This window comes from Carcharhinus amblyrhynchos, chromosome 19, assembly GCF_965287045.1.
Source record: "Carcharhinus amblyrhynchos chromosome 19, sCarAmb.v2.hapA, whole genome shotgun sequence".
Lineage (NCBI taxonomy): Eukaryota > Metazoa > Chordata > Chondrichthyes > Carcharhiniformes > Carcharhinidae > Carcharhinus > Carcharhinus amblyrhynchos.
The window spans coordinates 53195102-53221801 of record NC_137342.1 but is presented as its reverse complement, the minus strand read 5'-3'; the positions used below and the strand labels follow the sequence as shown (position 1 = coordinate 53221801).

Here is a 26700-nt window from a genome sequence, read left to right as displayed (position 1 = left end):
AGGCTAAGAGGAGATTTGATAGAGATGTTCAAAATCATGATTAGGTTGGACAGAGTAGACAGTCCCCCTCATAAAAAGATCAAGAACAAGAGGGCATAGATTTAAATTATTCTCAAAAAAGCAACTGCAATATGAGAAAAAAGATCACACAAGTGGTTGGGATCTGGAATGCCCTGCGTGAGGCATTCACAAGGACATGAGATGATTATCTGAATGGGAACAATGTGCAGGGCTACAGGGAAAAAGGCAGGAAAATGACATTAATTCATGATGCTTGTTTGGAGAGCTAGTGCTAACATGATGGGCCAAATGGCCTCCTTCTACACCAGTACAATTCTGTGATTTTCGGTGAGTAACGGATGTGAGTGCATATGTCACAGTTGTAAAAACCCCCATGCAAGAATCTGCAAAAACGTGATTTCTGGGGACCAGAACCAGAGTTCTTTGGATATTATCCATATTATCCAGGTGGTCAGGAAGGCGAATGGGATGCTGGCCTTCATAGCGAGGGGGATTGAATATAAAAGTAGGGAGGTCTTGCTGCAGCTGTATAGGGTATTGGTGAGGCCGCAGCTGGAGTACTGTGTGCAGTTTTGGGCGCCGCACCTGCGCAAGGATATTTTGGCCCTGGAGGGAGTGCAGAGGAGGTTTACTAGGCTGATACCGGAGTTGAGGGGATTGAGCTATGAGGAGAGGCTGAATAAACTAGGCTTGTACTCGTTAGAGTTTAGAAGAATGAGGGGAGATCTCATTGAGACGTATAAGATGATGAATGGGATGGATAGGATAGAGGTGGAGAGACTCTTCCCGCTCAAAAAAGACAGTAGGACTAGGGGGCACAGCCTCAAGATAAAGGGGAGGCGGTTTAGAACGGAGTTGAGGAGGAACTTCTTCACTCAAAGGGTGGTGAATCTCTGGAATTCTCTGCCCGTTGAAGTGGTGGAGGCTGCCTCGCTAAATATTTTTAAGAAGCGGGTTGATGGGTTCTTGATAGGAGAGGGGATTAAGGGTTATGGGGAGAGGGCGGGAAAGTGGAACTGAGCCACGACAGATCAGCCATGATCTTATTGAATGGCGGGGCAGGCTCGAAGGGCTAGATGGCCTACTCCTGCTCCTATTTCTTATGTTCTTATGTTCTTATATTATCAACAACAGCCCGAGGACAGTTTACAAATCACAAGCTATGTATTGGATATTTTTCACTAATTCAACCAAACCAATACAGAAATGAGGAAACATAGAAGTATTCCAGGAATAAATCAGTTTCTTTAATACACCAGGAGAGGCTGGTGGCAATTCTTCCAAAAAAGTGTCAAACTTGCATAAAAACTGGTGTAAATCCGGCTGTTTTTCTCTGCAGGAGTTTCAGAGTGAATCTCTGTGCACGAGCAACTTTCACACTAGAAATCAGGATGTGGGGCCTATTCCCTCTGGGGAGGCCGGCAGCACAGCACTGAGCGGGCCCATAGCGCTGAGTGGGCCATATCACTGAGTGGGCCATAGCGCTGAGTGGGCCCATATCACTGAGTGGGCCCATAGCGCTGAGTGGGCCATATCACTGAGTGGGCCCATAGCGCTGAGCGGGCCCATATCACTGAGTGGGCCCATAGCGCTGAGCGGGCCCATATCACTGAGTGGGCCCATAGCGCTGAGTGGGCCCATAGCGCTGAGTGGGCCATAGCGCTGAGCGGGCCATAGCGCTGAGTGGGCCATAGCGCTGAGCGGGCCCATATCACTGAGTGGGCCATAGCGCTGAGTGGGCCATTGCGCTGAGTGGGCCATAGCGCTGAGTGGGCCATAGCGCTGAGCGGGCCCATATCACTGAGTGGGCCATAGCGCTGAGTGGGCCATTGCGCTGAGTGGGCCATAGCGCTGAGTGGGCCATTGCGCTGAGTGGGCCATAGCGCTGAGTGGGCCATAGCGCTGAGTGGGCCATATCACTGAGTGGGCCATAGCGCTGAGTGGGCCATATCACTGAGTGGGCCATAGCGCTGAGTGGGCCATAGCACTGAGTGGGCCATAGCGCTGAGTGGGCCATTGCGCTGAGTGGGCCATATCACTGAGTGGGCCATAGCGCTGAGTGGGCCATTGCGCTGAGTGGGCCATAGCGCTGAGTGGGCCCATAGCGCTGAGTGGGCCATTGCGCTGAGTGGGCCCATAGCGCTGAGTGGCCCATAGCGCTGAGTGGGCCATAGCGCTGAGTGGGCCATAGCGCTGAGCGGGCCCATAGCGCTGAGCGGGGCCATAGCGCTGAGTGGGCCATAGCGCTGAGTGGGCCATAGCGCTGAGTGGGCCATAGCGCTGAGCGGGCCCATATCACTGAGTGGGCCATAGCGCTGAGTGGGCCATAGCGCTGAGTGGGCCATAGCGCTGAGCGGGCCCATATCACTGAGTGGGCCCATAGCGCTGAGTGGGCCATAGCGCTGAGTGGGCCATAGCGCTGAGTGGGCCATAGCGCTGAGTGGGCCATAGCGCTGAGCGGGCCCATATCACTGAGTGGGCCCATAGCGCTGAGTGGGCCATAGCGCTGAGTGGGCCATAGCGCTGAGCGGGCCCATATCACTGAGTGGGCCATAGCGCTGAGTGGGCCATTGCGCTGAGTGGGCCATAGCGCTGAGTGGGCCATTGCGCTGAGTGGGCCATAGCGCTGAGTGGGCCATAGCGCTGAGTGGGCCATTGCGCTGAGTGGGCCATAGCGCTGAGTGGGCCATATCACTGAGTGGGCCATTGCGCTGAGCGGGCCCATATCACTGAGTGGGCCATAGCGCTGAGTGGGCCATTGCGCTGAGTGGGCCATAGCGCTGAGTGGGCCATTGCGCTGAGTGGGCCCATATCACTGAGTGGGCCATAGCGCTGAGTGGGCCATTGCGCTGAGTGGGCCATAGCGCTGAGTGGGCCATAGCGCTGAGTGGGCCATATCACTGAGTGGGCCATATCACTGAGTGGGCCATATCACTGAGTGAGCCATAGCGCTGAGTGGGCCATATCACTGAGTGGGCCATAGCGCTGAGTGGGCCATAGCGCTGAGTGGGCCATAGCGCTGAGTGGGCCATTGCGCTGAGTGGGCCATATCACTGAGTGGGCCATAGCGCTGAGTGGGCCATTGCGCTGAGTGGGCCCATAGCGCTGAGTGGGCCATTGCGCTGAGTGGGCCCATAGCGCTGAGTGGGCCATAGCGCTGAGTGGGCCATTGCGCTGAGTGGGCCCATAGCGCTGAGTGGGCCCATAGCGCTGAGTGGGCCATAGCGCTGAGTGGGCCATAGCGCTGAGTGGGCCCATATCACTGAGTGGGCCCATAGCGCTGAGCGGGCCATAGCGCTGAGTGGGCCCATATCACTGAGTGGGCCATAGCGCTGAGTGGGCCATAGCGCTGAGTGGGCCATAGCGCTGAGTGGGCCATAGCGCTGAGTGGGCCATAGCGCATGTGGATCGGTCAGCACTGAGATCGGCGCCTGCGCTGTAGCTCCCACTGCCAGCCTCCTGATTGCTGACCAACTCGTTCACTGGGCAGCCACACAAGCCCTGCGTTGCACACCCTCTCACCCCCACACAGGCCCAATCACTGGTCTTGCCTTGACCCCTCCTCACCCTACCACAGCCCTGGTGTCCCACCACTTTGCACAGTGCCGATCTTCCCCCACCAGACTGCACTCACCCCCTGCACTCACCCCGCAACATTGGTCAGCTCCGATCGCTGGCCTCCCACATTCCCCTACTGACCCTGACTGCAGAGTGGCAGCGAGACCCCCTACCCTCACCAATATCCCCCAGAGGTTACAGCCCCATTAGGCCCCAATGGGTAGTGCCAAGGTGCTATGGTGCCTCCTGGTCATTGGCACTTAGCCCCTGGGGCAGTGCTAAGGTCCAGGCTGGCACTGCCAGGGTGCCAATGCCCAGGGGACACTCTCCCATGCCTGCCTCTCTCGGGGGTTTGATTGTTCTCTAATGGGGGTGAATCTCTCAAAAAAATTCTCTCAAATTCATCTCTGGATGGTTTGGGTTTCAATTGTACCAGAAAGTATTTTGCAAATTTATTTTCCAATGCGTTTCGTGTTAAGAGATAATTCCTGGATCCTTGTGCGCATTCACCTCATCACAGAAACATAGCAATAATTATGCAACACAGCTTTGAATATACATCAACACATGGATGCTTTGTGGAAAGCCTTGCAACAAAATGTACCAATGATTGGAGTCTGAAGGCAGTTTATTGACCCACATTTGAATGTTAGAAATAATGGCATATTTACTTCAAAAATTTACCTGGAATAACAACAACTGAATACAAAACTCCAGAGGGAGGGAAATGGTTACAAAGCTCAGACAAATCATAAAACATTGCAAGAAGAACACTCCCAGAAAAACATTCAGCATTTTCCCTATTCTGTCTGTGCTTTCAGTTTCAATGCCAAGAGTTCTAATGGATTCATCCCCCTGAGGTTCTGATCTCTGCTCCATCATGTTATAATCTATGATTCTCCTGAGAAAGTTAAACTGACTGTGAATGGGAAAGTGAAATTAAACTCAAAGTAGCTTTGTAAATATCAGACTGAACTGGAACAACCTGCTGGAGGTAAAAGGGTTTTAGTTCTCTGAAGTTTCTCTGAGCCTCAAACCTCAACTGCAAAAAAACACTCAGGTTTGTGAGTTAATAATGAATACTAATTAATGGAAAGAAAGATTATAAATTTTACAGAAATCTTGTTAGCAGTTTTAACGTGTTGATGTTTCGAGCCAGAAGCTGGGATGTCCCACCCAGGAGATTGTGTTCATTGCCGGTTGGGAACATCAGTGCGATTCCTGCTGGGCAGCGGGTCGGAGCAACCCACACAATCTCCTGTTTCTCAGCTCATTAATTACGCATTAGCTGGAGATCGTCGAATTTTGTGGTGGGATGGGCAGGGATTGGTCTGGCCCTCCATTATCTCATGAGGTCAAAGGTCCTGGCAACATATTTAAACTTGACCTGCTCAGATACTCCCTCACTTCAGGCCAGGAGTGTTGGTCTCACCCTGATTCTCAATGGTGCCCAACAGAACCAAACCCTTGCCCCACGTTTCAGCGAGACACCCTGTAGATTGTCCTCCAGATGTTCCAGGAAAGGCAGGAGGTCCTCTCTTCTCATGATGGGAGCAGGAGGTCCTCCCACCTTCCCACCGCAGCTTGGGAGGTTGCTAGGGAGGTCAGCATCAGTGGCCAATGGGAAAGGACCACCTTACAGTGCAGGAAAAGAATGAATGATCTGCTCGGCTCCACCAGGGTAAGTGAAACTTCCACTCGCTCCAAACTTACCCATCAGGGCATCAGGCAGTCTGGGGGAGGGGCTACAGGCCACAGGAATGTCAGACACAACCAGCAGATGGGACATCAGAACTGAATGTCTGCCGGCCTTTTTAACCTCACCATCTCATATCAGTTTCTGCACAAACCATTCATCCCTTACTGGGGAGGGACTCAGCACACAACAGGCACTCCTGCTTCTGAACAGCTCCTTCACTGACAGTGCTCACACTCAACCCAGCTGCCTTCATCAGGATATACTGTACATATTGTTAGGCTGTAACACACTCTGAGCCTGTAATACAGTCAGATGAAGCAAAGATTCCTATTGTGCCTTAAATCAATCTTTCAAACAGAGATCAGAAGTGGTTACAGAAAGGCTATGGTTTACCTTGTAGTTCTGAACAATACATAAACCTCTGGGTTTTTATGGTCTCTGGTCTGCAACAGAAACACATCCTCTGTAAAAGAGAAAAAAAACAAGGCAATTATAAGGATTGCAGTAACAACTGCAATCAGAGCAGCTCCTGGGAGTTACTGATTGAAATCACCAGCATCTGCAAGGAGATGATAAATGATCATCTTCTTGAGAAACAATCCGACTCACTAACTTAACTGTTTATGTCTCTTCCCCTCTAGAATCATAGAGTCATAGAACAATACATAATAGAAACAGGCCCTTCAGCCCAACCAGACCATGCTGACCACAGTGCCCTCCCAGCCGGTCCCAAATACCCACGTTTGGCCCAAATCCCTCTAATAATGGGGGGCAGTGGCACAGTGGTTACTGCCTCACAATGCCAAGGCTTGGGTCCACTGCCCGTGTGGAGTCTGCATGTTTTCCTCGTGTCTGCGTGGGTTTCCTCCGGGTGCTTCAGTTTCCTCCCACAGTCTGAAAGATGTACTGGTTAAGTGCATCGACCATGCTAAATTTCCCCTCTGTATATCTGAACAGACACCAGAGTTTGCAGCTAGGGGATTTTCACAATAACTTCATTGCAGTGTTAATGTAAGCCTACTTGTGACAATAATAAATAAACTTCAAACTTAAACATGAGAAAATAAACTTTAATCCTTTCCCATCCATGTACTTATCCAAATGGTTTTTCAGTGTTGCTATTGTACCTGCCTCAACCATTTTGTCTGGCAGCTCATTGCATACATGCACCACCCTCTGTGTGAAGAAGTTGCCCCTCAGGTCCCTTTTAAACATTTCTCCTCTCGCCTTAAATCTAAACCCTGTACTTTTCAATTCTCCTTCCCTGGGAAAAAGATTATGTTCATCCTATCAATGCCCCTCATGATTTTATACACCTCAATAAGGTGAACCCTCATTCTCCTACATTTCAAAGAATAAAATCCCAGCCTGACCAACCTCTCCCTCTGACTCAGCAACATCCTTGTAAATCGTTTTTATCCACTCTTCTCAGTTTATCAATCCAATGTCTTCCCTATGATAGTGTGACCTAAACTGTATACAATACTCCATGTGAAGCCTCACCAGTGACTTATACAAGTCTGGTCTAATGAGACTGAAAATATTGTGGCAAATAAATGAATAAATCTTTTTGACATTACTGACTTTGTAAATGAGAAAAAAAAACTGGAAAAAAACACCTGGGATTATGATGGGGATAATTTACTTTAGGTAATTCTAATTGGTTTATCTTTCTGGCTATGAAAATATTAATACCTATAGAGTCTACCTTATGGATAATGGTTAAATTAATTTGTATGCTATTATAATAACAAAATATACAAAAAGTATGGCTTTAAAAATACAAATTGAAAAGCATATACATTCTTCAATTATCTTCAGTCAGAAATGCTGAGTGGATGATCCATCTCAGCCCTGGTACAGGCGTCAGTCTTTCATTTCATTCACTCTATGTACCTAGAAATGACAGAAGGCACTGGATTCTGTAAAGACTCAGCAATTACAATATCACTGCAGAATGAACCATATCCCTAGCCAAGCAACCCACTGCAGCTATTGGACTGGCACCTACCCAACAAGGTGGAAAATTGCCCAGGTACGTCCTGTACACAAATAACCAGCAAATATCCCTGCCCTTTTAAAATTGCTCCATTGTCTTATTAAATATAAAAATCTCCAGTTTAGTGGATCTGACTGTTCCTTTATTTTTTGTGAGAATTACAACACAGTGTTTATTTGGGAAAATTGCCAAAAAATCTTTGAATTAAGCTAACAGAAGTAATATTTATCTTTCAATGAATTAGGAAATGAGATAGGTAGCATTATGATAGTCTGAAGTTTGGTTGACAGGTACATTTTAAGATAACTGGTTCTTTGAACAGTTGTTGTGAAATGTCCAAAGTTGAAACTGAACATGGGGGAGTGGTGAGAGAATGGGATTTTCTCAGTGCTGGGTATAGTAAAATTATAACCTGTCAGTTAGAAATCCATTTCTAAAGAAAGGGTTTCTCATCCAAGAAATCCAGTTGTTAAAAACAGAAAATAGTTTGTTCTAACGATTTTGTAGTCGATGATAGAAACATTAATTATTAAAGTAATTACACTTTTCAATGTGTCTGCATCAACAGCAAATAATCAAGGCTGTAGTTTTGCCCTTCCCCAGTTTTATGACAATAAAGGAATTGCTTTATACTTTTTTTTATTGGCAATGCTCCAATGATGCCTGACATAATCTGAAAGAACAACACCTCATCTTCTGATTACAGTCTTCCAGACTCAACATCGTGTTCAACAACTTTTGACTGATTTTCCTGCGCATTTTGAGCCCTGATATTCTATTTTTTTGGTTCCCCTGACTTGCTCCAACACATCCTGCCCCACCCGCTCACAGGGCCAGCTTTCATTTGTTTCTCAGTTGTGCTTTTGCTGAGCATTGACGCTTGTTCTCCAAGTAACACTCTGCTGTCTTATCTTTAGTACCTTCTTCAGTCCTACTGTTGCCATTAATACCCCCTTTGTCTTGTGTCAACTTTAACAACTTTGTCAAATTTCTCCTTAGCTCCGAGCAACTCTTGTCCATTTATTCTTTCCTACCTCCTCCAACCCCCTCGCCAACTCTATAATTCATCACATTTCTTCCTCTTTTCAGTTTTGCAGAGTTAACTGGGTACAAAATGTTAACTTTCTCTCTCCAGAGATGCTGTCAGATCTGCTGAGTTTATCCAGTGTTTTCTGTTTTTTATTAAGGAAATGCTTCAGATCTTTTAGCTCCGCCTTGCTTCAGGTAAACACAACTGATGTCTTTGTTTGCATCAACTTTGAGAGTCCCTCCCTGAGAGGTACTTTGCTTTCTGCCCACGTCTTAGTCTGTTCACACACCTGAGCTGGATTTGCTGAAAAAGCAACAATTTATTTTTTAAGCTTGGTTAATGGAATTCTGAAATTGGCCATGACAGCAGCAGCCTGAACATATCACAGAATGATTAAAAAAAATGATTTCCCACCAATCTTATAAAATTGCCTGGTGTTCACTAGCTCAGCACTTTACAATCAGCAGAACAGAGAACACACAGAGAAAAGATTCATGAGCTCTGAATCCCTCCCTGTGCAGCCAGGCGTACTGTAAGCATCAAAATTACTGCTGAATCACAACATAAAGGATCAAGGACCAAGACTTTTTATGCATGTATTAGGAGCAAGAGGATAGCAAGAGAAAGAGTAAGCCCACGCAAGGACAATGGAGGGAAGCTATGAGCAGAGCCACAGGAAGTGGCTGAGGTCCTTAATGAGTACATTGTATTGGTATTCATCAAGAAGAAGGACATAGTGGACGTTAAGGTCAGGGATAGGTGTGTGAACAGTCCAGAGAACGCCAATATATCAAAGGACAAAGTGTTGAGTACCCTAAATTGCATAAAGGTAAACTAGTCCCTGGGATCGGATGGGATCTATCCCAGGTTACTGCAGGAGGCAAGAGGAGAAATAATTGGGGCCTATTCTCCTGTTGAAGAAAGGAAGCAGGGATAATCCAGGAAATTATAGGCCAGTGAGCATGACATAAGTGATGGGGAAGCTTTTGGAGAAGATACTGAGGGACAGGATAGATGCACATTTGGAAGACAATGGACTAGTTAATGACAGGGAACATGGTTTTGTATGGGGAAGGGCATGTCTCACCAACTTGACTGGGTTTTTGAAGAGGTGACATATAGTTAATGAGGAAGGGGCTGTGGATGTAGTTTATATTGATTTTAGTAAGGCATTTGACAAGGTCCCATTGGCAGAATAGTACAAAAACTAAAATCACATGGGATTTGGGTTGGGCTGGCTAGATGAATACAGAACTGGCTTGGTTATAGAAGTCATGATGTGGGGATGCCAGTGATGGACTGGAGTAAACACAGTAAGAAGTTTCACAACACCAGGTTAAAGTCCAACAGGGTTATTTGGTAGCAAAAGGTGACACTTGACGAAGGGGCAGCACTCCAAAAGCCAGCAGCTTTTGCTACCAAATAAACCTGTTGGACTTTAACCTGGTGTTGTGAGACTCCTTACTTGGTTATAGGAGACAGAGAATAGTTGTGGAAGTGTGTTTTTCAAAATGGAGATCTGTAGCTATCTGTAGTACCCAGTGCCTCCCACCATTTCTTGATATCACCTAGAGTGAATCAAAGTGGATGAAAACTAATGCTGGGGACCTCTGGAGGAGGCAGAGATGGATCATCCACTCAACATTTCTTGCTGAAAACTGTTGTAAATCTTCAGCCTTATCTTTTGCAGTGATGTGCTGGCCTTCTCCCACTGTGGGCAGTATTTGTGGAACCTCCTCCTCCAGTGAGTTGGATTGTCCACCAGTATCTAGAACTGGATGTGGCAGGACTGCAGAGTTTAGATCCATTAATTGTGGAATGACGTGGCTCTGACCATCCCTTGCCGTTTGGCGTGCAAGTTGTTTTGTATTGCAGCTTCACTAAGTTTGACATCTCATTTTTGGGCATGCCTGGTGCAGCCCTTGGCACATCACCCTGTACTCTTCACTGAGGAAGCCATTTCCTGCACGCGTGTCTTTATTCTGGTTTGTCACGGGAAGCTGTGTCTCCAGAGATTGGAAATAAACAGGAATGGTGCTGGTAATTCTGATATTGCCATTATTTAGTATCACATCACAGCAGTGAACTCTTGATTCAGTCTATCACTGATTAGGCCAGCACTCAATGTACATTCCAAATTGCTCTTGATAGATGCCTGGAACCCGATCTTCCTCACATAACAAACTTCTAAAATTCAATTCAATAATTTGTTGTGATAACTCTGTATTGGATTCAGAAAATAAGTTAAGAGTCAGTGAGAATTCTTGCTTTAATATTAATACTTAATGTGGGAGGCAGTGACAGAGTGGTATTGTCACTGGACTGGTAATCCAGACACCCAGGGCAATACTCTGGGAGCCTGGGTTCAAATCCCATCATAGCAGATGGTGAAGTCTGAATTCAATAAAAATCTGGAATTAAAAGTCTAATGACTGTGAAACCATTGTCGATTGTTGCAAAAAGCTATTTGGTTCATTACCGTCCTTTAGGGAAGGAAATCTGCCGTCCTTACCTGGTCCGGCTTACACGTGACTCCAAATCCACAGCAATTTGGCTGACTCTTAAATGCCCTCAGAGATGGGCAACAATTACTGGACCAGCCAGCAATGCCCACATCCCATGAACGAATAATAGAAAAAATGAAATTGTCCTTGGCCTGAATTGAAAGATTGGCATTTGAAGCTCTCCACTGTCTTCACAGAAGCACAGAACCTAAAGCTCTTCAGCCCATCGAACTGCACCAATACGTGAGTAACACCTGACTTGCCAACTAATCCCATTTACTGGCATTTGGTCCACAGCCCTCAATGTTATGATGTGCCAAGTGCCCATCCAGATGTGAGGCAACCCGCCTCTACCACCCTCCCAGGCAGCGCATTCCAGGCCATTACTACCCTCTGGGTAAAAAAGCTTTTCCTCACATCTTCCCAAACCTCCTGCCCCTCACCTTGAACCGATGTCCCCTCGTGACTGACCCTTCAACTCAGGGAGCAGCTGCTCCTTATCCACTCTGTCCATGTCTCTCATAATCTTGTAATCTCGATCAGGTCACCCCTTAGTCTTCTCTGCTCCAACAAAACTACCCAAGCCAATCCAACCTCTCTTCATAACTGGAATGTTCCATCCCAGGCAGCATCCTGGTGATTTATTCATTGAATATTTCATTGTCAAAGTGAATGATGGAACTTGAATGAAGCAGACTGATTGTGGAGATCTGGAACATTACTGCCAGTCTACAGGAACTGGATCAAAGGGACAAATGGCCTACTCATGCTGCTATTTGTTATAATCTTTTTCCATTGGTTTTCGTGACATGTAGACACTAACTCCTGAAGCACTGTTTTCTGCTGCTGCTGATAACTTTATAATTAATTGTGTAGCTTATTGAGATTAATAATTTATATTCTATTGTCTCCCCCCACCAGACCGACATCAGCCTTGCTGAAGCCGGCAGCTTAGAGTTGAGTTCTCTGCTTGCTGTTTGAAAGCTGTGGAGCAGAGATCAGTGCCATTAGCATGCTGCTGGTGTCCCAGCTAATAGTGATGTCTGATTGCTGATTATCTGGTAAATAACACCTTGCTATCTGAGGGAGTTTGCTGCATACTGATTGGCCACGAGTAGGCCATTTGGCCCTTCGAACCAGTCTCTGTTCACTTATTCTGAATGATAGAGACTGACAGCAATGATAGAGACTGACGGCAATGTTCCAGATCTACACAATTGGTCTGCTTCATATAAATCTTCTCATTTACTCTGACAAGGAAGTACTTTCTGTACTCAATAAATGGGAGGACACTAAGAAGTTCTGTAGAACAAAGGGACATTGTTGAGTTTGTCCACACAGCTCTGAAGACGGAAAGGTATGCTAGTAGGGTGGTGAAGAAGCCATATGGGACACTTGCCTTTACCTATCATACTGAGTTCCCATTTTACACAGTAATTACATTTGAAAAGTACTTCATTGGCTAAGCACATTGGAACACTGAGATGTACACTGTATTCTCATTCCTATTAAATTCAATATTAAAGTTATTTAAAGTGATCTTTTGTCACTACTCTGTGGATACTCTGTGCTGCGTATATCTGATTTATGTTGCCAGTAATCGTGGTACAACATTTACCCATTTCATCAAAATGTGTGTCTATCCCATTGGGTCCCGTCACTGAACAGAGCAGCCTGCTTTTCACGAATGTGCTCCACTTGTTCACCAGCACTCGCTGCCCGCCAATGTCATTCTGAGGAGAGAGGAACACATCAATATACTTGTCAAGGAATCATCAACATGATTTATTTTTATCCTTCCAATTAAGCTCATTATTCTTTTGAATCAAAGTGAATTAACAAATGCTGCCGTTACATTGATAAAGGAGGGAGCAGTTCGGAATTAAAAGCTAATTAATTCAGCAAAAACCATTTATCATTGCAATCAGTTGTACAAAGCCCAGTGCTGAATAAACGATCCAGATAGTGGTGATTGGTTTCTGCTGCTATCGATATGAGATCTTCACCATAAATACTTACAAAGGAGATATACTTCCAGAAAATTCTGTGTTTCTGAAGGGAATGAAGTTATTGGGGAAATGATTCCTGATTCAATTCTGAGAGAAGTCCTTAGTTTATTTGTCTTGCAGAGGAAATGATTGGCTCTGCTCTCCGTGTGTTTGGACAGGTACCAGTGGCAGCTACTCTGAGAGTTGAAGAAGGGAATGTGTTTCGGACATTGCTGCAGGATCGTATCGGCTGAAAAGTTCGGGAAGAGCTTTACAAAGGTGGAATTTTAACACAAGGGTAGGTGGCAAGCTAATAAACCTTCCAGACATTACCATGCGTACAAATAAAACAAACATTAGTGTCCAGAATATTGGTGAAGGAGATTTAGATATTTCCTACATTTCAAAATGCAGTTTTGTAGTAATTCCGAATTTCAGTGCCTCTTTCAAAGAGGCAAACCAGGCCCCAGATTTAGAAAAATATGTGCATTTCTATAGCACCTTTCTCAACTTCCAGGTGTCTCAATGCACTTTACAGCCAATGAGGTACTTTGGAAATGTAGTCACTGTTTTAATACAGGAAATTGAGCAGACTATAATGTGCAAAGCAAGATCCGAACAACAGCGAGGTGAAAATGACCAGATCATCTGATTTTGTGTCACTGATAAATGTTGGAGACAGTTTTAAGATCAAGTTTCAAATATTTGGTCATTCTGCCTGAAATCAGTTGTATTAAAGCAGAAAAAAACGAGAAGGGAAGGAGATGTTTCCGCTCTCTCAGAGCAGCTTACGGATTTGATGATTCAAAGCTCATTGAAGCACGTGAACAATACCTGCCTGGATGTCCCAGTCCCCCAGTACTCAGCGCTCACTGACCTGCACTGGGCCTCAGTCAGACAATATCCTCCATGGCCTGTCCCTCTCTAACTCTGTAATCTCCTCCAACCGCTCTGAGATAACTCAGAGATAACTCTGAGATTCCACTAATGCTGGCATCTTAAACTTTATCCAATCCAAATGATTTTTTATTCATTGACAGGAAGTGGACATTGTTAGCAAGACCAGCATTTACTGCCCATTCCGAGTTGCCTTTGAGAAGATGGTGGTGAGCCGCCTTCTTGAACTGTTGCAGTCCCTGGGATGTAGGTACACTCACAGTGCTGTTAGGAAGGGAATTCCAGGATGTTGCCCCAGCGACAGTGAACAAATGGCAATACATTTCCAAGTCAAGATGGTGAGTAACTTGGAGGGAAATTTATAGCTGGTCCCTTTCCCAGGTTTCTGCTGCTCTTACCCTTCTAGATGGTTGTGGTCATGGGTTTGGAAGGTCCTGTCTAAAGAAACTTGGTGGGTTCCTGCAGCCACGGCTGCCACTGTTCCTTGGTGGTCGAGGAAGTGAATGTTTGAAGAAGGGGTAGCAGTCAAGTGGTCTGCTTTGTCCTGGATGGTGTTGAGTTTCTTCAGTGCTGTTGGAGCCACGCTCATCCAGGCAACTGGAGTGTAATCCATCACTCTTAACATGTGTCTTGTACATGGTGGATAGGCTTTGGGAAGTCAGGAAGTGGGTTACTCACTGCAGGATTCCTAGTCTTTGACCTGCTCTGGTAGCCACGGTCTTTATATAGTTGGTCCAGTTCAGTTTCCAGGCAGTGGTAACCTCCAGGAATGTCGAGGGGTGATGGTTAGGTCCTCTCTTATTGAAGATGGTCACTGCCTGGCACTTGTGTGGCATGAATGTTACTTGCCACCTGTCAGCCTAAGCCTGGATATTGTCCAGGTCTTGCTGCAATTAGACATGGACAGTTCCAGTATCTGAGAAGTTCTGAATGGTGTTGAACATTGTATGATTATCGGTGAACATCTCCACTCCAGACATTATGACGGAAGATCATTGAAGCAGCTGAAGATGGTTGGGCCTCAGACACTACCCTGAGTATCTCCTGCAGAGATGTCCTGGAGCTGAGATGATTGACTTCCAACCAACACAACCATCTTCCATTGTGTCAGGTATGACTCCAACCAGTGGAGAGTTTCTCCTGATTCTCATTGGCTCCAGTTTTGCTAGGGCTCCTTGATGCCACACTCGATCGAATGCAGCCTTGGTGTCAAAGGGCAGTCATTCTCACCTCCCCTTCTCCATCATTAGTTGCCAAGCGTTTTATCTCCTTTCTGAATGTTCTGTCTCTACATCCCACTTTCCCCATTTCAGGCATTTCTGAAAATCTACCTTTTTGCCCAAGCTTTTGGTCAACTGATTGGACATCTCCATACGCGGCTTGGAGTAATATTTTGTTTTATAATGGTGATTTGAAACGACTTGCAACATTTTGTAATGTTCAAGGTGCTGAACTAATAATTAGCATAAGATATTTTGGATTGATGAGTCACAGTAACCCATACAGGCAAATAAGATAGTTTAAAATAGTTTATTAAGTTCTTTTTAAGAAGTGACAGCTTAGATATGATGCATTAATTAGATATAACAAAGTATATAGTCTGTATTAGTTGCTCCCAGACAATAAGAACATAAGAAATCGGAGCAGGAGTAGGCCATCTAGCCCTTCGAGCCTGCCCCGCCATTCAATAAGATCATGGCTGATCTGTCATGGCTCAGTTCCACTTTCCCGCCTTCTCCCCATAACCCTTAATCCCCTTGCCTATCAAAAACCTATCTACCTGCGTCTTAAATATATTTAGCGAGGCAGCCTCCACCACTTCAACGGGCAGAGAATTCCAGAGATTCACCACCCTTTGAGTGAAGAAGTTCCTCCTCAACTCTGTTCTAAACCGCCTCCCCTTTATCTTGAGGCTGTGCCCCCTAGTCCTACTGTCCTTTCTGAGCGGGAAGAGTCTCTCCACCTCTACCCTATCCATCCCATTCATCATCTTATACGTCTCAATGAGATCTCCCCTCATTCTTCTAAACTCTAACGAGTACAAGCCTAGTTTATTCAGCCTCTCCTCATAGCTCAACCCCCTCAACTCCGGTATCAGCCTAGTAAACCTCCTCTGCACTCCCTCCAAGGCCAAAATATCCTTGCGCAAGTACGGCGACCAAAACTGCACACAGTACTCCAGCTGCGGCCTCACCAGTGCCCTGTACGGTTGATTATCTTGCTGATCTGTGTGAGGTTATCCACTTTGGAAGGAATAATAGTAAAATGGACTATTATTTAAATGGTGAAAAATTACAACATGCTACGGTGCAGAGGGACCTGGGGGTCCTTGTGCATGAATCACAAAATCTCAGTCTGCAGGTACAGCAGGTGATCAAGAAGGCGAATGGAATGTTGGCCTTTATAGTGAAGGGGACAGAATATAAAAGCAGGGAGGTCTTGCTGCAATTGGACAGGGTACTGGTGAGGCTACAGCTGCAGTACTGTGTGCAGTTTTGGTCCCCTTATTTGCAAAAGGATATATTGGCCTTGGAGGGAGTACAGAGATGGTTCACCAGGTTGATGCCGGAGATGAGGGGGTTAGCTTATGAGGAGAGGTTGAGTAGATTGGGCCTGTATTCGGAGTTTAGAAGGTTGAGGGGGATCTTTTAGAGACATATAAGATAATGAAGGGGCTATTTGGGTACAGACAGAGAGATTCTTTCCACTTAGAATGGAAACAAGAACTAGAGGGCACAGCCTCAAAATAAAGGGGAGTCAGTTTAGAACAGAGCTGAGGAGGAACTTCTTCTCTTAGAGGGTAATGAATCTCTGGAATTCTCTGCCCATTGAAGCAGTGGAGGCTACCTCATTAAATATGTTTAAATCACAGATAGATAGATTTCTGTTCAATAAGGGAATTAAGGGTTATGGGGAGAGGGCGGGAAAGTGGAACTGAACCACTATCAGATCAGCCATGATCTTACTGAATGGCGGGGCAGGCTCGAAGGGCTAGATGGCCTACTCCTGCTCCTATTTCTTATGTTCTTATGATCTGTACCCCTCATTATTTTATAGACCTCTAAGATCACCCTTCAGCCTCCTACTATTCAGCTGGTTCAGAGTGTTGACCCCCAGCATCTGTGAGAATAACCTTCTGCTCTCCAGTCAGAGTGTTAGGGAATTCCTCCCTCTGTCCACCCTCCAACCGCCCTCCGTCATCCTCTTCCTCTTCTACCTGAAGAAAGTGACTGTTTGATGTACACTGTTACCTCCCATTCCGTGGCTCCTGAGCACTATTTAATATGCTTTCTTTCTGGGGTGAATGTAGCTTGTGCAGCACCAATCACCCATTCCACCCCTTCTCGCCAAGGGATCCAGGAGGGATACCCATAATGTCAGAGTGGTAATTTCTTTACTCGTTAGTAACCCTGCTCAAGGTCAGCTTTTCAGTTTGTGTCACGCTGACGGTAATGTCCTGGCCTTTCCATTGTAAACCCTGGCCAGACCCCACTTGGAGTACTGTGCGCAGTTCTGGTCGCCTCATTACAAGAAAGATATGGAAGCTATTGAGAGGGTGCAGAGGAGATTTACAAGGATGTTGCCTGGATTGGGAGGCATGCCTTATGAGGATAGGTTGAGAGATCTTGGTCTTTTCTCCCTGGAGAGACGAAGGATGAGAGGTGACCTGATAGAGGTGTATAAAATGTTGAGAGGTATAGATCGGGTGGATTCACGGAGGCTATTTCCCAGGGCTGAAATGGTCACCATGAGAGGACACAGGTTTAAGGCGCTGAGGAGTAGGTACAGAGGAGATGTCAGGGGTAAATTTTTCACTCAGAGGGTGGTGAGTGAATGGAATCGGCTGCCATCAGTGGTGGTGGAGGCGAGCTTCTTGGGGTCTTATAAGAGACTTCTGGATGAGTACATGGGATTTAATGGGACTGGGAGTTACAGATAGTTCTATGGCCTGGTAGGTAGGGATATGATCGGCACAACTTGTGGGCCGAAGGGCCTGATTGTGCTGTAGTGTTCTATGTTCTAAGCACGGATAAGGCGGGGGTGCTGGGGGGGTGGGGGGAGGTTTACAAGATGTCTTCCTCTCAATTTAGGAATGTCAACATGGAATCTTGAACCAAGTGATGCCTGATGCTGCAGGGACTATTTAGAATTGTTTAGAAATGACCTTTCCAGAGACAGAATCAATTCTCTTTGGATAACTCAGAGTTCTAGAATATGCAACAAACAGCAGTTTATTAAAGACCCCAATTTCTTGTTATTTTTGAATGCACCAATGACTGTTCAATCTCCTTTTAAAACATTGCTTTCTGAGTGGGATTAAATCCAGGTGATGGAATCTCACTCGGCCGTAGGGTTAGCAAGCGCTCTTGGAATTACAGAATGTACTTACTGCACAGAGTCTCCCCACTCTGGAGTAGATGGCAGTGCTTCCTCCCTCACTCTCTAAAGCTTTCTCAGTGAAAAAAAAGTAAACTTTGTCATCATCACGATCATCGTTGTCTGCAATCAGGTGAGCTGCCACAAACTTGGGTTCTGTCAGAAAATGAAACAATTCAAGTTAGGAAAATAATATATTTTAAATATACTCGAGGTTGTTCTGCCAGGCGTGGTCAGGATGGATAACCTGTGTATTCATTCAGCGTTCCAACACTTCACCCTGACAATAATATCTTCCCAGCGACCTGTTTGTTAACTGATGCAGTCCAACATTCGAATTATATCACTCAAACATCAAATATTATAGTTTCTGTTACTTGTGAGCAAATTGTTGCATTTCAATGTTTAAGAATTGATAACCAGCTGTGTTAATGTTAACAATAATTCAGACACAAACTTCTCAGGTGATAAATTGTGCCTATAATGTTTCAGAGTTGAAATAATGGGATTATTTGCTTCACATCTGAAAGTGATTCAGATAATCACGTTCCTTAGCAACATGGCAAAGTTCAAAAGCTGGAAATGTACAGAATTCAAAATCAGCTGAATATATTTACTCATATTTCCTTATTCCATTACTATTGCCTTTACTGTAAAATTCTAACACATACAATCCTTAAATTACATATTTACGACGTTACAAATCTTACTGATTTTATTCTAAACAAAATGAAACAATTATCAGAGTGAAAGAGCAGTGTAATCTCCAGACTGATCCATCACTGGCAATGAAATGGTTCCAGTTCCAATCACAGATATTGGGATTCCAGCAGGAAGTGTGGGGCAGAATCCTTCTCACTGAAGTTTGGTTTAGTGACAGGCAGAGAGATCAGCCTAATTCCTGCTCTTGGGTGTGTGATCTTCTACATTTCAGTGAATTACTTACTCATTTTCAGCTCATTAATTATGCATCTGTGAGAAGGCTGGTGAATCTCATGATAAAGTGGGCAGGAAGTTGCCCACTCTCACATTACCTCACATGGTGAGGTGAGGGCACATGGAATCATAGAGTCCATACAGTGTAGAAGGAGGACATTCAGCCCATCGAGTCTGCACTGACTGTCCAAAAGAGCATCCCACCCAGGCCCTATCCCCATAAACTCATGTATTTAACCCCCCCTAACCAACACATCTTTGGATGTGAAGAAGCAATCTAACATTACCAATCAGCCTAACCTACACAGCTTTGGAGTGTGGGAGGAAACTGGAGCACCTGGAGGAAACTCATGCAGACATGGGGAGGATGTGCAAACTTCACACAGATAGTCACCCAAGGTTGAAATCGAACCCGGGTTCCTGGCGCTGTGAGGCAGCAGTGCTCACCACTGTGCCACCACGCTCAGTAATGTGGCTTCCCCCTTTATATTTCTAAGTTCTACCCACAATGTTCTGGTTCGGTACATTGGCCATGCTGAAAGTGTACCCGAACAGGTGTCGGAGTGTCGTGACTCAGGGATTGTCACAGTAACTTCATTGCAGTGTTAATATGAGCTTACTTATGGCACTAATAAATACATTTTAAACGTTAACTTCTTGTTTGAAAACTTTTCCAAGATATAATTTCTCCTTATTGTAGTAATTGACTCCTTCATTAGTGATTCACCAGCTCCCTTTTTACACCCTCCTCTGACTCACCTAAAGATTCTGAAGGACAGCCATCACTCGCTGCAGGCTATGAGCTCCCAATTACTCAGCAAGAGAAACACAACCTTTGGCCCCAGGGTTCAGTGATTCTTCCCTGGGGATTTCCTTCGGGCTGTCTCAGGAAGGAGGGAGGGGTTGTTTACTTAGGAAAAGAGCAGGAGTCTCCCACATCAGGCTGTAGCAGTCTAGTGGGAGGTCACTGGAATCGTTGGCACCCACAGAGTCCAAAAATGAACAAAATTGCAGGAAAAGGATGAATGATCCGCGTTCACTCTGTAAGTGAACTATTCATTGTAAATTGACACTCTCTCAGTAGTGTCGGGCAGTCTATGGGTTAGCATGCACAGGGATGTCACACCAACAGGTGGGATATCAGCCCTGAATGTGTACCCACTACCCCATCCCATAGAGGTTCCAGGAAAAAGGGTTCTTAATTACTGACTGGGGAGAGCTCAGCAGCAACAGTGAGCATGCACGCTCCTTAAGTGCTCCTTCACCCACTGGTCTCACAATCAAGGCTACCCAAACACGGATGGACAAAGACAAGATGGGCTGTGTCCCAACTGTGTCTCCTCATTATCAAGGAGCAAGGCGCAGAATTTGCAGGTGAGTGTGACCGTACCTACACAGAAGGTGAGATTAGCCTCCCCAAGAACCCAGTGAAGGTCCAATACATGCACCGAGACCCAGTAATCTTTAAAATACGTGTCTGCTTAGTTGATCATTAAATCTCTCTTTTCTCTTTTCCAGAAACTACCAAGAAAAGGGGGTGTTCAGCAGTCCTGATACTCCACAGCCCCCCCACCCCAAGCCAGAACTGAGGGGGAAGCCTTGATATTCCTGTGGGATGCACCATCATAGCATCCGCTGGGGCAGATACATGGGCTACAGTGGGTGTGGCTCAGGGTCATGGCCATCACCTCCTAGATCTGGATCCACAGCTAACAGAGGCAGTGATAGACAAGGGGAGGGGGTGATTCTCCCATCCGCTGCGCTGATCTTTTAGCAAAGTGGGCTGGGAGATCCAAGTGGTGCTCGATCCACGCTCAGTGTCCAGGATGTGAACACATCTCCCAGCGTCAGATTTCCAGCATGAATCTGCATAATGAATGCAATCCTTAATTTTAATATAATTTAAAAGTAATTAGCCAACTCAGGACTGAAATCTCTGGGTCACGACCAGGAGTGTTTCAGTCCAGCCAGGTTTACAGCTCCCCAATACCCAGCTCTGTGGATTGAACTGTCTGCTCTGCTTTTAGCCCAGTCCTGGGAAACTCTGGCAGCAGCCCAACATCGACATCTCCACAACTCCGACAGGGACAGGGAGTTACTGGAGAGCCATCAGAAAAACCCATCCCCATGGCACCCCCCGCATACCCCAAACCCATCCCCATGGTGTCCCCCTCCATACCCCAAACCCATCCCCATGGTGTACCCCCTGCACACCCCCAAACCCATCCCCATGGTGTCTCCCTCCATTCCCCAAACCCATCCCCATGGTGTCTCCCTCCATACCCCCAAACCCATCCCCATGGTGTCCCCTCTGCACACCCCCAAATCCACCCCCAATGTGCAGAAAACCCAGCCGCACTTGTTTTAACTTCCGGAGACAATGCCAGCTCCCAGGGTCAAAATGTTAAAGAGTAAACAGTGAGGGAGAAACGTGGCGATAATCATTAAACACAGGAATCTGAGACCAACCAGGAGTTGGTAAACTTTGTGAAGGTCAGTTCAGATAGCTCTGAAGAGAAGTGTGAATGAAGCTCGATGTGAGTAAATTGTTTTGCTTCTGATGAATATCACTGAGAAAGCTTTCTGCACTCCAACTGAATGTGGTCGGCTGGATCAAAGCACAGCTGCTTTCCATTTACAAAATGTTAAACAAACCAAGGCTTTTTTCTCCATTCCTACTACCCATCACAATTAAAAAGTCAGCAGATTTAAGGTTTTTTAAATCAAATTTGCAGTGAGATTAATTTAAGTGGGGCTGTTTTTGCAAAGGTTTATTGGTAGGCTGGAACCTCCAAGCATGATCAGAGGTTGGAGATAAGGTTCTAACGGTCTGGAGCTGAACCAGATTCTGAACTTGTGCCTAACAAAGTCAGGACTAGATCTTTCTCAAATTAATTCCAAGAACTATGTACGTCACTCATTTCCTCATTCTTTTATGTAGGAATTGCACTGTATGGACAACACAGAAAAAGGCCATTCTTCTCATGGAATGATGCTAGCATTCCTTCTCTGCACCTCCCTCCTGGATATGACTTCACCTTGCCACATAACTTTCTGTTTCTTTCATTCTTGTGTGTTTTTCCAATTCCTCTGCTCTGTGGCTAGGAACCACTCCAGGTTTTGTTACGCACTGAGACAACATTCAACCACCTCATCAATTCTTGAACAGTATCTCCCCTTCCAATGTCATGGAACATGACACTGGAAACATTTACATCAGGATCTTAGAATGTGCCAAGGAGATTAACTCGATAGAGAACAGGCAAGGGGAATAAGGGTTATGGGGAGAAAGTGGGAAAGTGGAACTGATCCACTTCAGATCAGCCATGATCTTATTGAATGGCGGGGCAGGCTCGAGGGGCTAGATGGCCTACTCCTGCTCCTATTTCTTATGTTCTAACACAGCTAAGATCATAAAGTATTGGGTTAGAAAAAACTTACATTGGCTAAATACTTTGAGGAATTTACTACATATTGAGTAAATGTTCCAAATATTGAAAGCTTTTTTTTAGGAAAAGTATTCTGTGATAGGTATTAGAAAACCCCATGGTTCTTGATGTAAATGAGTCCAAGGTTGATGAAGGCTGGTTTTAGTAGCTGATATTGTTTTGTATGAGTTTGGGAAAGTGGCAGAGGATCCCATTGGTCCTGGGGATGGAGAGAGGGTGAGTTGGGGGTGGGGGAGGGTGGGGGTTGGTGAGACAGCGAGAGAATGGCAGGATTCAGTTGCATCTAGGAGGAACTAGACAGCAGGGGGCAGAATGGACTTGAGTGTTTGATTTGTGTGTTATGAAAGCTTTGTCTCCCTCTGGGTTGACAGCCCTGCTTCTTAAATGGAAGACGGGCATATTCAAAGGAAGACGGGCAGAAAATACTGAGTAAAATCAATCAACAAAATGAAGAGAAAGGACCTTTGGATTATATTAATGTATTATAAATTTAAGCTTGCTGATGGTATATTAATTTTATAAGAAAAATGGTCATGTGTGGGGAAATGAAATTTAGTCAGAGCTGTACACGTGACCTGCTTCAAGGAAATGAATAGACTGCTCTTTAAGATCAAAGACTTCTGGACAGCCAATCAAGATTCTTCTATTGCTGAGTTATTTCTGATTAATAATTCTGCTTTTATGTACAAGTCACTGGAGATTGCTAACGATACTCCCACAGACATACTAAGAATGGTTAAATGTTACTATATCCAGATCATTATTAATGTTATCATCCTGGATGATAGCCAGACCTACAAATATTGCAATAATCATTCATATTGCTTTGTGAATGCAACATCTCATGTTAAGGTTTCATAATATTTTGTATTAATTCTGTGATAATGTGTTACAAGTGCACTGACCATAATATTTGTGAATGGATTTTGGTGGCTACCTGTACAGGTTCTGAAATGCTGGAGAGCAACAGGAATTTTGTGGTTGCTAACAGTTGGAATGAAGTATTTACTTGCTGCCCTCTGTACTGATGCTGCAGTACATCTGAACATTTCTAACAGCATATTCACTGGTATTTGTAGTCCTTAAAATTGTTGATAATGTCCTTAAAGATAACAGCTCTCTACGCCTGAACTCCCTGAGAGTATGAAAATGAGACATTAGGTCATTCAGATCTGAGTTAACCAGAACACCTCTGGGGATTTGACTCAAAGTTTTCAGAATTTTTTTTAAACCTGGTTCAAATTAATTATTGCTCCTGGAATTTCCTGATAACGTGTTATTTTACGATTTCTCCCCACTACTCAGTTTGATGATGAGGTTTATCAGTGGAATATTTCTAAATTTGCCTTTATATATTAACAGAAGATGTTTTGCCAAATTAGCAGTTTTTAAAATTACATTATATTGCTTTCCTTTCCCTTCAATTCATTTTCATAATGTTCCCCCTCTTTCTTTCTGAGAATACTAACTCTCTTCTGGAGAATGATTCTATAGTCAACATAAGAACATAAGAAATAGGAGCAGGAGTAGGCCAACTAGCCCTTCGAGCCTGCCCCGCCATTCAATAAGATCATGGCTGATCTGAAGTGGGTTCAGTTCCACTTACCCACCCTCTCCCCATAACCCTTAATTCCCTTATTGGTTAAAAATCTATCTATCTGTGACTTAAACACATTTAACAAGGTAGCCTCCACTGCTTCATTGGGCAGAGAATTCCAAAGATTCACTAACCTCTGGGAGAAGAACTTCCTCCTTAACTCTGCTCTAAATTGACTCCCCCTTATTTTGAGGCTGTGCCCTCTAGTTCTTGTTTCGATTCAAAGTGGAAATAACCTCACTGCTTCTACCCTGTCTAGCCCCTTCATTATCTTATATGTCTCTATAAGATCTCCCCTCAACCTTCTAAACTCCAACGAGTACAGGTCCAGTCTACTCAATCTCTCCTCATAAACTAACCCCCTCATCTCCAGAATCAACCTGGTGAACCTTCTCTGTACCCCCTCCAAAGCTACCATTTTACCCCCAACTCCGTGTACCTTTATCTTATGCAGCAACCTTTTGTGAGGCACCTTATCCAATGCCTTCTGGAAATCTAAATACACCACATCCACCTATTCCCCTCTGTCAACCACACTCATTATATCCTCTTAAAATTCCAGTAAATTAGTCAAACATGACTTTCCCTTCATGAATCCATGCTGTGTCGGCTTGATTGAACCATTCTTCTCCAGGTGTCCTGCTATTTCTTAATGATACGGATGTTAAACTAACCGGCCAATAATTACCTGCCTTTTGTCTACCTCCTTTTTAAACAGTGGTGTTACATTCGGAAATATCCTTTGAGTCTTTACTCGAGTGACATCAAACATAGAAACGCGAAGCAGAATTAGGCCATTCAGCCCTTCAAACTTTATCCCCTGTTCATTTTGATCGTAACTAATCATTGGATTCAATATCCTGATTTCCCCCTCCCTCCTGTATCCCTGGATCCCTTTAGCCCCAAGACCAATATCTAATTTCTTCTTGAAATCAGACAATGTTTTGGCCTCAACTACTTTCTGTGATAGCGAATTCCACACATTTCCCACCCTCTGGGTGAAGAAATTTCTCTTCACCTCAGTTCTAAAAGGTTTACCCCTTATCCTCAAACTATGACCCCTAGTTCTGGGCAAGACATCTGATTGATGTTGAACAGCTTCAAACTGATTGATCTGTGCTGGAGGATAACACAGTGTCTGATTCTTTCCCATGCTGAGAGATCCACATTGTGATCACAACCAGCAACAAAAAACAAAGAGTAAAGAAAATTACAGCACAGGAACAGGCCCTTCGGTCCTCCAAGCCTGCACCGACCATGTTGCCCGATTGAACTAAAACCCCTGATCCTTTCAGGACCATATCCCTCTATTCCCATCAAAGAATATGTCGGCCATTTTCCTTTCCTCACCAATCAGGTGAAAATATTTGTTACCAGCGGAGTGCTGGGAGTTGGGCAATTTTATATTTAGTTTGTGGGGAGAGAAACATAGAAAATAGGAGCAGGAGGAGGCCATTTGGCTCCACCATTCATTATGATCATGGCTGATCATCCAACTCAATAGCCTAATCCTATTTTCTCCCCATAACCTTTGACCCATTTGCCCCCCACGCCAGATCCAGCTGCCTCTTGAATACGTTCAATGTTTTGGCATCAACTACTTCCTGTGGTAATGAATTCCACAGGCTCACCACTCTTTGGGTGAAGAAACGTCTCCTCATTTCCACCCTAAATGATCTACCTGAGACGATGGCCGGGATTTTCTGGCCCCCACGTATGTTTTCCACTGGCAGAAGCAGATCTCCATTGGCAACTATAGGGGCTTTCCAGTCACACCAAAGCCTGGGGCCCATTACAAGGGTCACCTTCAGTGGACAGGAAGATTCATCCAGTGGGAAGTGCCAAAAAAACCCCAGCCTATGCTTTTAAGCTTTAATATGGGCAATTGTGAGGGAATGAAAGTTGAACCGGTTAAAGTGAATGAGCGAATTAGGCTAAGCGATAGTGTATGGAAATGCAGCGACAGGCATTTAAGAGGATATTTTGGAATGTATAGAATAGATACACAGAACATAGAACACTACAGCACAAACAGGCCCTTCAGCCCACAAGTTGCACCGATCATATCCATACCTACCAGGCCTATCTATAACTCTCAATCCCATTAAATCCCATGTACTCATCCAGAAGTCTCTTAAAAGACCCCAGCGAGTTTGCCTCTACCATCACCGACAGCAGCCGATTCCACTCATTGAATTCCATTCATACATTCCAATAAGTAGGAAATCCAACACCTGAACCCATCATCCATTGTTAACTAAGATAGTATCAAACTTAAAGAAAAGCGCAGAATTGTGCAAAGACATGTGACAGGTCAGAAAATTGGACTGAATATAAAGGGCAACAAAGAATGACTGAGATATTTATAAGGAACGAGAATTAGAGTACAAGACAAGCTACCTAGAAATTTATAACACAGATGGTAAGACTTTCTACAAATCTTTAAAAATGAAAAGAGTTCAGAGTGAGGGTTGATCCTATAGAAAGTGAGTCTGAAGAATTGATAATGAAAAACAAGGAGATAAGAGATGAATTGAAGAGGCATTTTGTATCAGTCTGTGGAGGATAAAATGAACCTCCCAGGAGCAACAATAAACTGGGAAATGTTGGAGCTTAAGAGGCATTTAGCAAGATAGCAGATACAC

General features: G+C 44.9%; 1 protein-coding gene across 1 annotated transcript in view; it reads right to left on the bottom strand.

Moving 5' to 3' along the window:
- Positions 1–26700, bottom strand: part of LOC145355535 (semaphorin-3E-like) — a 280261-nt gene that overhangs the window by 45181 nt on the left and 208380 nt on the right. Inside the window, exons 7-9 of the mRNA XM_080207783.1 lie at positions 18087–18229; positions 12430–12544; positions 5672–5741 (exon numbers count right to left, since the gene is read on the bottom strand). Coding sequence (XP_080063909.1) covers positions 5672–5741; positions 12430–12544; positions 18087–18229 — 328 coding nt within the window. The remainder of the gene's footprint in view (positions 1–5671; positions 5742–12429; positions 12545–18086; positions 18230–26700) is intronic.